This window comes from Spermophilus citellus, assembly GCF_964194105.1.
Source record: "Spermophilus citellus genome assembly, chromosome: 6".
Lineage (NCBI taxonomy): Eukaryota > Metazoa > Chordata > Mammalia > Rodentia > Sciuridae > Spermophilus > Spermophilus citellus.
Window position 1 is genome coordinate 76254804 of NC_138187.1, and position 13810 is coordinate 76268613.

General features: G+C 36.3%; 1 protein-coding gene across 1 annotated transcript in view; it reads left to right on the forward strand.

Moving 5' to 3' along the window:
• Positions 1-13810, forward strand: part of MALRD1 (MAM and LDL receptor class A domain containing 1) — a gene marked incomplete at both ends in the record, with an annotated part of 684412 nt that overhangs the window by 220880 nt on the left and 449722 nt on the right. The window contains 2 exons of the mRNA XM_081298191.1: positions 8896-9072; positions 10284-10446. Of these exons, the coding sequence (XP_081154317.1) occupies positions 8896-9072; positions 10284-10446 (340 nt within the window). The remainder of the gene's footprint in view (positions 1-8895; positions 9073-10283; positions 10447-13810) is intronic.

Genomic DNA, 13810 nt, shown 5'->3' on the forward strand with positions numbered 1-13810 from the left:
GTCTTGTTCCGGATTTTAGAGGGAATGCCTTCAACTTTTGTCCATTCAGAATGATGCTAGCCTGAGGCTTAGCATAGATAGCTTTTACAATGTCAAGGTAAGTTCCTGTTATCCCTAGTTTTTCTAATGTTTTGAACATAAAGGCATGCTGTATTTTGTCGAATGCTTTCTCTGCATCTATCGAGATGATCATATGGTTCTTATCTTTAAGTCTATTGATGTGGTGAATAACATTTATTGGTTTCCGTATGTTGAACCATCCTTGCATCCCAGGGATGAATCCTACTTGATCATGGTGCACTATTTTTTTGATGTGTTTTTGTATTCGATTCGCCAGAATTTTATTGAGGATTTTTGCATCTAGGTTCATTAGAGATATTGGTCTGTAGTTTTCTTTCTTTGAGGTGTCTTTGTCTGGTTTCGGGATCAGGGTGATGTTGGCCTCATAGAATGAATTTGGAAGAGCTCCCTCTTTTTCTATTTCCTGAAATAACTTGAAAAGTATTGGTATTAATTCTTCTTTAAAGGTTTTGTAAAACTCCGCTGTATACCCATCCGGTCCTGGGCTTTTCTTGGTTGGTAGTCTTTTGATGGCTTCTTCAATTTCATCTATTGATATTGGTCTGTTCAGATTGTCTATATCCTCCTGACTCAGTCTGGGCAAATCATATGACTTAAGAAATTTATCGATGTCTTCACTATCCTCTATTTTATTGGAATATAGATTTTCAAAATAATTTCTAATTGTCTTCTGTATTTCTGTAGCATCTGTTGTGATATTGCCTTTTTCATCCCGTATGTTAGTAATTTGAGTTCTCTCTCTTCTTCTCTTCGTTAGCATGGCTAAAGGTCTGTCGATCTTATTTATTTTTTCGAAGAACCAACTTTTAGTTTTGTTAATTTTTTCAATAGTTTCTTTTGTTTCAATTTCATTAATTTCCGCTCTGATTTTAATTATTTCTTGCCTTCTGCTACATTTGCTGTTGTTTTGCTCTTCCTTTTCTAGGGCTTTGAGTTGGAGTGTGAGCTCATTTATTTGTTGGTTTCTTCTTTTTTTGAGGAATGACCACCAGGCGATGAATTTTCCTCTTAAAACTGCTTTCATTGTGTCCCATAGATTCCGATATGTTGTGTCTGTATTTTCATTTATCTCTAAGAATTTTTTGATTTCCTCCTTTATGTCTTCTGTAACCCATTGATCATTCAGTAACATATTGTTCATTTTCCATGTGATGTAGGATTTTTCCTTCCTTCTTTTATCATTGATTTCCAGTTTCATTCCATTATGATCAGATAAAATGCATGGTATTATCCCCACCCCTTTATATTTACTGAGGTTTGCCCTATGGCATAATATATGGTCTATTTTTGAGAAGGATCCATGTGCTGCTGAGAAGAAAGTATATCCATTTGATGATGGTTGATATATTCTATATAAGTCAGTTAAGTCTAGGTTATTGATTGTGGTATTGAGTTCTATAGTTTCTTTATTTAACTTTTGTTTGGAGGATCTGTCCAATGGTGAGAGAGGTGTGTTGAAGTCTCCCATAATTATTGTGTTGTGGTCTATTTGATTCTTGAATTTGAGGAGAATTTGTTTTGTGAATGTCGCAGCACCATTGTTTGGTGCGTAAATATTGATAATTGTTATGTCTTGTTGGTGAATGGTTCCTTTTAACAGTATATAATGACCTTCTTTATCCCTTTTGATTAACTGAGTCTTGAAGTCGATTTTATTCGATATGAGGATGGCCACCCCTGCTTGCTTACGAGGACCATGTGCGTGGTATATTTTTTCCCATCCTTTCACCTTCAGCCTGTGTATGTCTTTTCCCATCAGATGTGTCTCCTGGAGGCAGCATATTGTTGGATTTGTTTTTTTAATCCATGATACCAGCCTATGTTGCTTTATTGGAGAGTTTAAGCCATTAACATTCAGAGTTACTATTGATATGTGGTTTGAACTTCCATCCATGTTTGATTGTTTATCCTTTTTTAAAAAAAAAAAATTTAGCTTGTCTCTCCATGATTGTCTTTCCCCTTGCCCTCTGTCTTTACTGCGGCACTTCCCACTGATGGTTTTGGTTATTGTTTTTCATTTCTTCCTCGTGTAGTGTTTTGCTCAAAATGCTTTGCAATGCTGGTTTTCTGGCTGCAAATTCTTTTAACTTTTGTTTATCATGAAAGATTTTTATTTCGTTGTCATACCTGAAGCTTAATTTTGCTGGATACAGAATTCTTGGTTGGCATCCATTGTCTTTCAGTGTTTGAAATACATTGTTCCATGACCTTCTTGCTTTCAGTGTCTGTGATGAAAAATCCGTGGTTAACCGTATTGGTTTACCCCTAAATGTAATCTGTCTCCTTTCTCTTGTAGCTTTTAATATTTTCTCTTTGTTCTGTATATTGGATATCTTCATAACAATGTGTCTTGGCGTTGGTCTACTGTGATTTTGTGTGCTCGGTGTCCTGTATGCATCTTCAATTTGTATATCTGTTTCCTTTTTTATTTCTGGAAAGTTTTCTGTAATTATTTCCTTCAGCAAGTTTCTCATTCCCTTGGTTTGAATCTCTGTACCTTCTTCTATCCCGATGACTCGTAAGTTCGGTTTCTTAATGTTATCCCATAATTCTTGGATGTTTTTCTCGTGATTTTTTACCAGCCTTTCTGAGTTGGCTAGACTCTTTTCAAGATGGTATATTTTGTCTTCATTATCTGATGTTCTGGTTTCTACTTGCTCCACTCTGTTAGTGATACTCTCAATTGAGTTTTTAATTTGGTTTATCGTTTCCTTCATTTCTAGAATTATTGTTTGATTATTTTTTATAGTCTCTATCTCCTGATAAAGATGCTTAACTTCTTCTTTTATCTGTTTGTGAAATGCATTCTCAATGTGTTCTTTCGCTGCTTGAATTTGCTGTCTTGTATCCTCTTTAAGGTTCCATTCCATCTGTCTTAGGTGTTCCTTGAGTTCTTTATATGACCATTTTTCTGATGACTCTAGGTCCTCCTGAATATTTAGGCTGTCCTGCGTTGTTTGTACTCCTTTTCTTCCTTGTTTTTTGAAGCTGCTCATGTTGCTTCTTGTTCTGTTTGACTGCTGAGTTACTGTTTACTCCTATAAATTAGTTTGATGCTTGGGAGGAAAGGTATTTGAAGGGAAGGGAAGAAGTCTCTAAAGAGAATGAGAGTAGGCAGGTAGAATTCAAGAAAAAAGGGGGGATAAGAAAAATGAGAAGACTAAAGAAGAAAAAGAATAGGAACTAAAAAAGAAAAAGATTAAAAATAATAATAATAATAATTAAAAAAAATTTAAGTTAAAATTAGTAGAAAAAAAATTTAAAAAAATATTTTGTAAAAAAAAAATTAATAAAACAACAAGAAAGAAAAAACTGAAAATGAAAGAAAAACCTAAATCAAAAAAAAAAAAAAAAGAGAAAAGAAAAAGAAAAAAAAACCTAATAAATGCAGTCTTAGAGTTTGATTAACTTCTCTTCCAGTAGATGGCGCTGTGCCCACCAGGTCAAGTTTCTCCTGTCAATACGCGGGAACCAATCACTGTGCAGCAGCTCTTCCCAGACTGGGCGAGTCTCCAATCCTGAGTGTCTAGGGCCTCCTCTTGTGTCTAGTCACTTCCCACTTTTTCTCTAGCCAGGCCCCTCTCACCACAATACTGGCTACACGCCAAGTCTGCTGCTCCCGGGAGCCCTGTTTTCATGAACGACTGGGCACACTCTTCCAGTTTGCCATTCCCTCAGACCCTAAGCTTGTAGAGTTTGGGGCTGAGAATCCTCAGCGAATTTTACTTGCCCTCTGGTATCCACTTCCCGTAGGTGGTGCAAGAGACCTCAGCAGTCAGCCCTGGTGGGAGCGGTATTTCCGCTTGCGGGACCCGCACCACCTCTGATTCCCTCGGGCTGGCTGAAGCACTCACAGGAGAGCTGGGAGGTGCCCTTACGGGAGAGCTGGGAGGGGCTCTTAGAGTTTTCCCGATGTGTGGAGAGGCAAGGCTATGGGATCACACACCTGTTTCAACGCAGTTATCTCCTCCGCAGCAGTCTGATGACACGGTTTCCCTTTGCCGGGAGACTAATTCAACGGGTGGGTCCTTTTCTCCCAAGCCCCGTTTCAAACCTGTGGCCACTACTTATGAAGGCTCGGTAGGCATTTACCTTCGTAGGATGAGAAGGGCTGACCAGTTGTTTCAGCGGGATGAATTAATGCCGAGTCATAGCTGTTTGTCTGCGGGAAGCAGGTGACCGGGAGTTTGAATTCAGCGGGTCAGAGCTCAGTGCGTGTTCTCGGATCACTTGGATTTTAAATTGTCGCTCATCTTATCAGCTGTTTCATATAATTCGGCAGTTCATTCGCGCGGTGAAGAGTCTGCTCTATGGTGCTCCACGGGAGGCGGCGCCAGTAGCGGCGGCGGCAGCGGCAGCGGCGGCGGCCTTCGGGACCCCCGGGGAGGGGGTGCGGGTTGGGGGAGGGGAGGCGGCGCCTCAGGGCCGCGCGGTCCGGGTACCGGACACGCAGGAGAGCGGGCGGGGTGGGGGAAAGAAGTTGAGATCTAAATTTAGAGACTGAGCTTGGGAGGAGAGACGGCTGGGGAGAAAGAAGCAAGGTGGAAAGGCGGAGAGGAGAAGGGGAAGGAGAAGGAGAAGGGGTTGATGGAGCCGGGCGGCTCGGGCTGCAGCCTTACTGCTCTCGCTGAAGTCGTGCTGTACTCCCTTCACCTTGGCTGGATTAGTGGCTGATTCACTCCACCTAGGCCCCTTTCTTGACACGGTGCTGGGTTTTTGTCGACAGATCTCCTTTAATGATCTTTACCTCATCTTTTCAGACGCCGCGGCGCGGGGCTCAGAGCGGCTTACTCACTTCCCGCCGCCATCTTCGAGAATCAATGTCTGTTTAATTTGAAATAATTAAGCCGATTTTTGTAATGTCCACATTATGGGTTTTGCTTCAGCTGCTGCTTTTGCTGCTGCTGCTGCTCCTCCTCCTCCTCCTCCTCATTCTTGCTGTTCTCTGCCCCTTCCTCCTCCTCCTCCCTTTTCTTCTGTAAATAACAAGCTCTTCCGATTCCTCATCTGTTAACCCTTCAATATATTCTTAAACTTCTTCATAGGTTTATTAGCAAATTCTTCTTCAGCAATATGTCTTTTCTGAATACTTTTCTAATTTCTCTATCCATGCCTAGAAACCTTTGAAACCACTCATGATTTTGCTTTGTAAGTATTTCCAGAAGGTATTTACAATTTCTAGATTTAATTCACTTATTACATCTTATATGAGTGTTATTGCATCAGCAATAGTGAATGATTTTCAGCACTGCATTATGTCCAGATTAGGGTCTTCATCAAATGCTGATCAAATATTTTCAAATTTCAGGTGTGTGTGTGTGTGTGTGTGTGTGTGTGTGTGTGAGTGACAGATCAAATAATGCACTGGTATATGTGGCTGAGGCAGTCAGGTTGTACTTGGAGATAAATATCCACCCTCAGAATTTTCATCTTCATAGCAAACAGATTCAGGATGACCAGGTGCATTGTCTATTATTATGAGAATTTTAAATTCCAATTCTTTCTCTTACAAATAGTTTTTCACTTCTGGAATAAAGCATCGATGGAACCATTACACATAAGATGTCTGTCATCCATGCTTTCTCCTTAAATGGCAAGAATATGCACAGCAATTTTTTTTTTGTTTGAGAGCTTGTGGATTCTACACTCTGTACACTGTGTTTGGCTTTACCATACATCCTGAAGCATTGGCACATAGCACCAGAGTTAATCTCTTTTCTATTTTTTATGCCTGCTGTCTCCTGTGCACTTTATTAAATATAGGTCCCTTTGGGCAGCTTTTTCCAGAAGAGCTCAGTTTCATCACAATTGAAGGCATGCTTTGGATGCCTCCTTAATCAACTTATTCAAGTCTGCCAGAAATGTGGCAACAGCATCTACATTGGCAGATGCAGCCTCTCCAGTAATTTTTATATTTATTGATCCAAACCTGCTTCTAAATCTGTGTAACCATCCCCTACTTGCAATAAATGACTTGGACTCTCATTTCAGGGGATCCCTTGATGAATTCTTTGTATAAGATAATGCTTTATGGTATAAAATGATACTCACAGTTGGAACATATTTTCTGTTCATGTCTTTGTTTATTTAGTTTTTTTATGTGGTGCTGGGGATCGAACCCAGTGTCTCATGCATGCTAGGCAAGGGCTCTACCACTGAGCCACAATCCCAGCCCTTCTGTTTGTCTAACAGCCAGAAATGAATACCCTTTTCCATCTTAACTAAGCACTTACCATGTGTTGTGGTCGTAACTTTTTTTCCATTATTAAGCTGAGAACTTTAACTTTTTCACTTTAAAGAAGTTTTTTACATCTTCTCTTTGCCATACTCAGGTCACAAATGTCTCTATTCTTGTACTTTGGTGCCATTATTGAGAAAAATAAGGATAACTTGAACATAAGCATTGTGGTACTGTAACAGTCAATCTGATAGCTGAGATAGATTACTAAGTTACTAATAGCTGGGCAGTGTATACGTCATGGATATACTGAACAGACGGATGATTCATGTCCCAAGGAGGACAGAGAAAGATGATACAAGATGTTATCATGTTTTTCTGGTGTGTAATTTAAATCTTATGAATTGTTTATTTCTGGAATTTTCCATTTTATGTTTTCTGACTATGGTTACCTTCAATTGACTTGAAACAAACTAGCGAAAGGAAAAAAGAAGTAGAAGTACTGTAATCTCATTTAACTTTATTATGAAGTAATTTTTTCAATAGTTTAGTGGTTTTACCTTCCTCTAAACTGTGTCCACCATGATCTTCATAATTATCAGCATTAGAATATTTAATTCACTCCCTTTTAAATCTTTTCAAATTTTATAATTAACATAATTGTGTTCTTATTTTACTGTGTGACTTTGATATGAGTGGGTACATCCACCTGGGGGTGAGTACATCCACCTGGGGGAGGGTGAGCTCTCTGAACTGCTAAGGCCTGCTTTTTTGGACTGTTTTTGTCATAAGATGGAAAATATTTTCTGTCCCCATAAACTGACTCCTTCTCTCATATATCTGATCTCAGAGAACAGTATAATTATTTGTTTATTACTCTGTTCATCATTTTTAACTCACCCCTATTTCATTAGAAGACATTTTCTTTGTTCTTTATCTTCTTTTCATGTACACTGAACTCTATAGACTAAGATTCCTGGTCCCTCTACATCCTTATATCCATTTTTTTTTTCCCAAAGGAAGAAAGAGTAACAATGGATGTGTGAATTTGCAAACAGAAACCACGTGCATTCCTGGTTCCTCATTTGTCTTTTCTTTTTGGTGCTAACTAGTTATAGGAAGTATGAGATCTGGTTAAATCGTCTGTTCTGTCAGTCTACACAGAGAGGCTAGAACTTAAGAGAGTTTGTTTATTTCTGGGTTTCTATTTCGCTATTGATACAGATCATGAATATTACATTCGTGTGTAAAAATTGATATGTTGATCTGTTAATCTGCTACCACTCTTAGTTCTGAATTGCTTCAGAAATTGGGTTACAAAATAAAGTACTACATGGTGGACTTTTCTCAAACTTCTAACCCAAATCCCAAATTCTATAAGTACTGAATGTTACTATAGCTTGGATCTTTGCTCTCACCTCTAAACCATCTCTGTTTTGGTTTATTAGTTGCGAAAAGGAAAGAAATCATATAATTGTTCTAGGTTCCCCATGTCAGAGCTACCTCCAACACATCCTCCGTACTAACACCAGAAAAAGATATTTCTTTAAATAAAAATTTGGTATCTTGGTGTTTCTCCATAGTCTCTTGAGTTATTACATAATCCCAAATTGGTCTCAACTGACTATTTTGACCTGGTAACTGTATACCAGGTCAAAGTAGTCAATCACATATACTCTCATATCACAAGATATCCTCAAGCCAAATTCTGTCAATATTAAGAAACAACAGGTCTTAATTTTTTCTCATTGCCATAAAGACCTTGTATCATTACTCATCTAGCTAGGTAAACTTATTTTGTTAGTTTAGGTACTGTCTTGCCAAGAAATCTTAATCCCATCTGATACATGATTTTCCTCTGCATTCTTTTAATACACTGATAGTCTTTACATTTGTTCATTAATTCTGTGTTATTCATCCATCCATCTTTCCTCCACCCATCTGTTCACTTGCTAATGATAGTATGATTACCAAATACAATAGTCTAAGAATTTTGCTGTGTATACAAAGGTGAAAGAAAATATGTCATCCTTGCTTTAATAGAATTATAACTTGTGTCAAAAGTTATCACATAGAACAGTAATGAAAATTATATTTGACTATTTTGTTCACTAGTCAAAAAATTTTCTTATGGCAGAGATGGCATTTTGGATTTAGATTTGGGACATCCATTGTGTGCTTGACACAGAGATGTTACACATGCATATTAAACAATTTCATGTATAAAAAATCAACTTTTATAAATATTTTCCAACTTCTGTAATTTCAGAAGTGATAAACTTAGTTGTTCCAAATATATAGATGAAGACTTCTGGTTCAGGTTTATTCTGCAAAGTTGAGTCTTGTGAGAATATTGGGAATAAAGATGAGGAGATGTTAAATTCATTGCAGCAGTGGAAGAACAAAGTTTATTTACCTAGTGGATTAGAAGGTTTATCCAGACCTTGGCTCTGCTTCTCAATACCAGCATCTAAAACTCTCTTGGTTCCCATTGATCTTCTATGCCATGTCTTTGGGGATCCCATTTATTTGGACTGCTCTGAACTCTTTTTCCATGTATTTGGAAATCTTCATTGTTTAAACTCTTTAAAGAAATAGAACAACACCTAAGTAATTCACCTGTATTATTTCTTAAGGTAATTTGCCTGTGGACATTCCATCTCCACCAGAAACTTCTGTGCCAGTAACATTACCTCCAAACAACTGCACAGACAATGAATTTGTCTGTAGATCTGATGGTCACTGTGTTGAAAGGATTCAGAAATGTGATTTTAGATATGACTGCCCTGACAAATCAGATGAATTATTGTGTGGTAAGTGAATTACTAAATTTTGTATTGATTGTAGCCATAAAGTAGATAAGAAAATGCTAGTATAATCTTAGGTAGTACAGTCTAATGTCATAAAAATTTTCGGCATGGCTCAGCGTACTTCTTAGTGTGAGATCTACTAATATAAAGTTAAAAGCAGAAGAATCGGCATGCATTTTTCTAGCAGGCCCCCAACAGGAAAGTGTCTTTAGATTAATGTTTTGTATTCAAAACTATTTTTTTAACTATACTTGACTCAGAGATTACCATTTACTACCTGTTCTTTATCCATTCCCCTTTTTGAATCTACTCCTAACACCATTAAATATGGACTATTTAGAGAAGCAGCGTTACAACACCTCCAATTATATTCATTCATTCAAATTTGGCCATTGCCAAAATGCACATATAACAGTGAACACTGTATCAAATATGTAGAGGTCATAAGGAAAACAATTTTAGTACAGTTGGGACATATACTTAAGTATCTAAATGATGGAAGCAGTGCAGCCACTGTTAATGACATAAAGATGGAGTGCACTTCGAGTTTTCTATAGTACACATAGGAATTCATTGAATTGATTTTTTTTACTCTAGCAACAGAATTTAAGATAGATAGATGTGTGCTCACAGAGAGAGAGAAAAAAAAGATTGTAAGAATTTAAAAACATTCTCGTACAACCAAAAAATTCACTGGGCTTATAATTTCCTGTGTTATTAGAATACAATCATTACAAGAAACTTAAAAAAAACTTTTAAGAAAACAAAGAAATATCAAACATTGTGAATCATATTGCCTTGAACTTATGTGGCTTGGAATTTGCAATAACCTCTCTAGAGAGAGAATTAAAATTTTGCTCTTCAGTATTACTGTACAAAGAAGAATATACTTGTCAAAGCTGGAAAGTCATAAGACTGGCAATGCTTCTGTTGCTGCCAGCAGCTACTTAACATCTCTGCTTAAGAGAAGATTATTAGCAAATGAAGTTATTCTCATATTTCTATTACTATAAAGTCTTGAATAGAATAAACCTAGATATTTTTGAAACTCTCCTAGTGATTATGCAAACCACATGCTAATTATTTTAATTGTTCTTAGGATTTAGATTATTATTTTAAAAGCCAAAATTTAGAAAGTGCTGTATAGGTAGGAATTGCTATTTATTAACCTATTTATTGTGACTCACTTTTCTCTTTGTTTTACTCTATCCAAGTTATGGAAGTTTGCACATTTGAGAAAAAAACCTTGTGTAAATGGTATCTGCCATTCCAAGCAAATTTACACCAAGATTCAAACATATTCAGGTGGGGACTTGGTAATGGAAACAGTATTCATCATGGGGAAGAAGACCACAGACCATCAGTAGATCATACAAAGTAAGTAACCCCATATTTTTTAACCTCTTTTGTAGGAAATATTTATCAAGCAACTTTCAAATTCTTGTTGTAGGCCAGTGCTATAGAGTAAAGATGAATATTTAAGCTAAATAATGAGAGCACCAAATGTCTTCTTTCATAGAATATTGAAAAAGAAAATTAAAAAACAATGAATGTTGGGGCTGGTGTTGTAGCTCAGTGGTAGAGCACTTGCCTAGCATGTGTGAGGCACTGGGTTCAAATCTCAGCACTGCATATAAATAAATAAAAAAATAAAGGTCCATTGACAAAAAAACAATAACGATGAATGTTGTGCATGTCATAGAAACTAGAGAAAAGCATGAATAAGTGTATATATATGTGTGTGTGTGTGTGTGTGTGTGTGTGTATTAACTTCACCACATCTTGAAAACCATTGTTAACATAAATTATCAGTTCTGGGCTGGGATTGTGGCTCAGCAGTAGAGTGCTCACCTAGCATGTGTGAGGCACTGGGTTTGATCCTCAGCACCACATAAAAATAAATAAATAAAAGAAAGGTATTGTGTTCAACTACAACTAAAAATAATATTTAAAAAAATTATCTCTTCTTACTCCCATCAGAAAAGCAATCAAGAATACAAATAAGAATAAATGCTGTGAGAATGTGAAAAAAGGTACATTCATTCATTGTTGTTGGGACTGCAAATTTGTAAAACTCTGGAAAGCAGTAAGGAAATTTCTCCAATAATTAGGAACGGAACCACCATATGACCCAGCTACTATACTCCTTGGTATTTATCCAAAAACCTTAAATTCAGTATACTACTTTAATATAAATAGCCACTTTAATATTTCTGGCAGCAAAATTCACAATAGTCAAGTTATGGAATCAGCCCAGATGCCCATTAGTAGATGAAAATATTAAGAAAATGTGGTGCATATACACAATGGAGGTTTACTCAGCCATAAAGGAGAATGAGATTAAGGCATTTGCCAATAAATAGTTGGAAGTGGAGAACATCATGCTAAGTGAAATAAGCCAAACTCAGAAAATCAAATGTTGAATGTTTTCTCTCTTATGTAGAAAGCAAGAATCATCTCTTTGATTCATTGGTTTATCTCCACAGGAACCATATTTCTCACATGATAGGCAATTCATTAAACCAATAAATAGAGAGCATTACAAATGGAACATATGCTATAGAGAAAAATGGTAACAAGGAAAAGGTTAGTGTACAATGAATGGATTCTTCTAATGGAGCCCAAATGGCAATACTCTGCACTGGGTCTGTGCCAGAAGACCAGTATGGCTGGGGAAGATAAAGCAAGGGCAAACTAGATATCAAATGCAATTTCTTTCTTTATTGTATTCACTATTAATTTTTTTTTTCAGTTTTTAATATTTTTTTGGAAATGTGAGAATATTTTACAGATTTGTAGGCATGTTTTGTATCCTTTATATATCAACTCCTGTTTTTATTATTTTCCTTTTTATTTTTTGTGTCACATTTTACACATTATTTTTATCACATGGATTATATGCACATAGTCTAAAAGTGACAGAGGAGTGACAGTCTTATAATGACAAATAACTGTACTACTTCCAGTGATTCCAATCCAATTTCCTGGAGCTGTCTTCATATGCCCTAAGACTTGATTCACTCTTCTACCTTTTATGAGGGATCGGTTATAAGTAACTGGTCCTTATTTATAAAATAATACACAGCCAAGACTTGATTCAACAACTTTAGACTATATTTTTTATTTGTCCTTATTAATTATACATGACAGTAGAATATATTTTGACATATTATACATATATGGAACATAAAAATCTCATTCTTCTGGTAGTACATGATGTAGAATTACATTGGTCATGTAATCGTACATGCATGTAGGAAACTAATGTCCGATTCATTCTACTATTAGACTTTATTGACTTCCTGTTATAAGAAATGGAACTCCTAATGTCCTCCCAACCCCCTTTTTTATCTCTCCCATTTTTCCAATATTTTTGTATACAACTTGGTTTAATTATTTTATCTCAGCAGTACTCTGGTTCTTTTTTTCATTTCTGTGTTGGATGTTTCATGATGATTGTTTCTTTTGTTTACAGTATCTTAGATTAAAATTAACAAGTGCCTCATTTATTTTCCTTATATGTTTTATGCACCTCATGATCTTTTCCCCAACATCAGTGTTAACTTCCAGTTGTTGAGTTAGCCAATCCCAAATAACCAAATGCCGAATGTTTTCTTTGATATAACGAGGCTGATTCATAATGGGTTAGGGAGAGGGAGCATGGGAAGAATAGATGAACTCTAGATAGGGCAGAGGTGTTGGAGGGGAGGGGAGGGGGCATGGGATTAGAAATGATGGTGGAACATGGTGATCATTATTATCCAAAGTACAGGTATGAGGACACAAACTCGTGTGTATATATTTTGTCTACAGCCAGAGATATGAAAAAATGTGCTCTATATGTGTAATAAGGATTATAATGCATTCTGCTTCCATATATAAAATTAAAAAAATAAAATAAAATGCTTAAGCTCATCTCCTCATCTCCCCACCCCAACTTTTCATGGAAGGCCTTCCTGTCAAGGTCTTTGCCATGTGTCTCTACACTTTCCTCTGTAATCTGCCAGCACAGCTGTTTTTCTGGTCCATCCCTTCAGCCAGCATAGAGTGTTAAATCCCTAGTTTCCTAAGCCCTATGACTTCCTGTTTCTTGTTTAAGACTTTTTCTTTCTACATTATCTCTGTTTCTCTTTTCTCTATTTTACTGTTTGTTTGGATGTCTTTTTTTTTTTTTGTATATTAGAGACTTTTATCCTTTGTTTGATAATCTTTGGGTCTCCATTAATGTTTAAGAATAAGGCCCTTAAAAGTTAACTTGAAGGTTTTATACAAGTGATCCTGATGTTGTAGTCTTCATTGTCAGATGATATGTTCATCATGTTTTACCAGATGTCTCTGTGATGATGTTTGAACTATGGATGTTTTCCAATTTAAGTAGTTAAATTTGTCATTTCTTAAAGTTTTCTTCCTTACTTGCTCCATTTAGAAAATTCTACCTTAAAATTATGCAGCTATTTATGTTTCTAAACACACACACACACACACACACACACACACACACACTTACACTCAATCTGGTGTGTTAGGACCTATTTATAGGGATAAAAATCTGAGATACTGATAGAAGTATTAATTTGACTTTGGAAGAAAGAATTTTTTTAATTTAAAAAGCAAAGATAAAGAATTAATAGTGTTGACTTAGGAGAATATTTATAAAGACAATAGAATATCCAAAAAAATACAATTATATCTTCCAATATTAGTGGATTATTTTTTCTAATTTTCCAGCTTCTATCTTTCA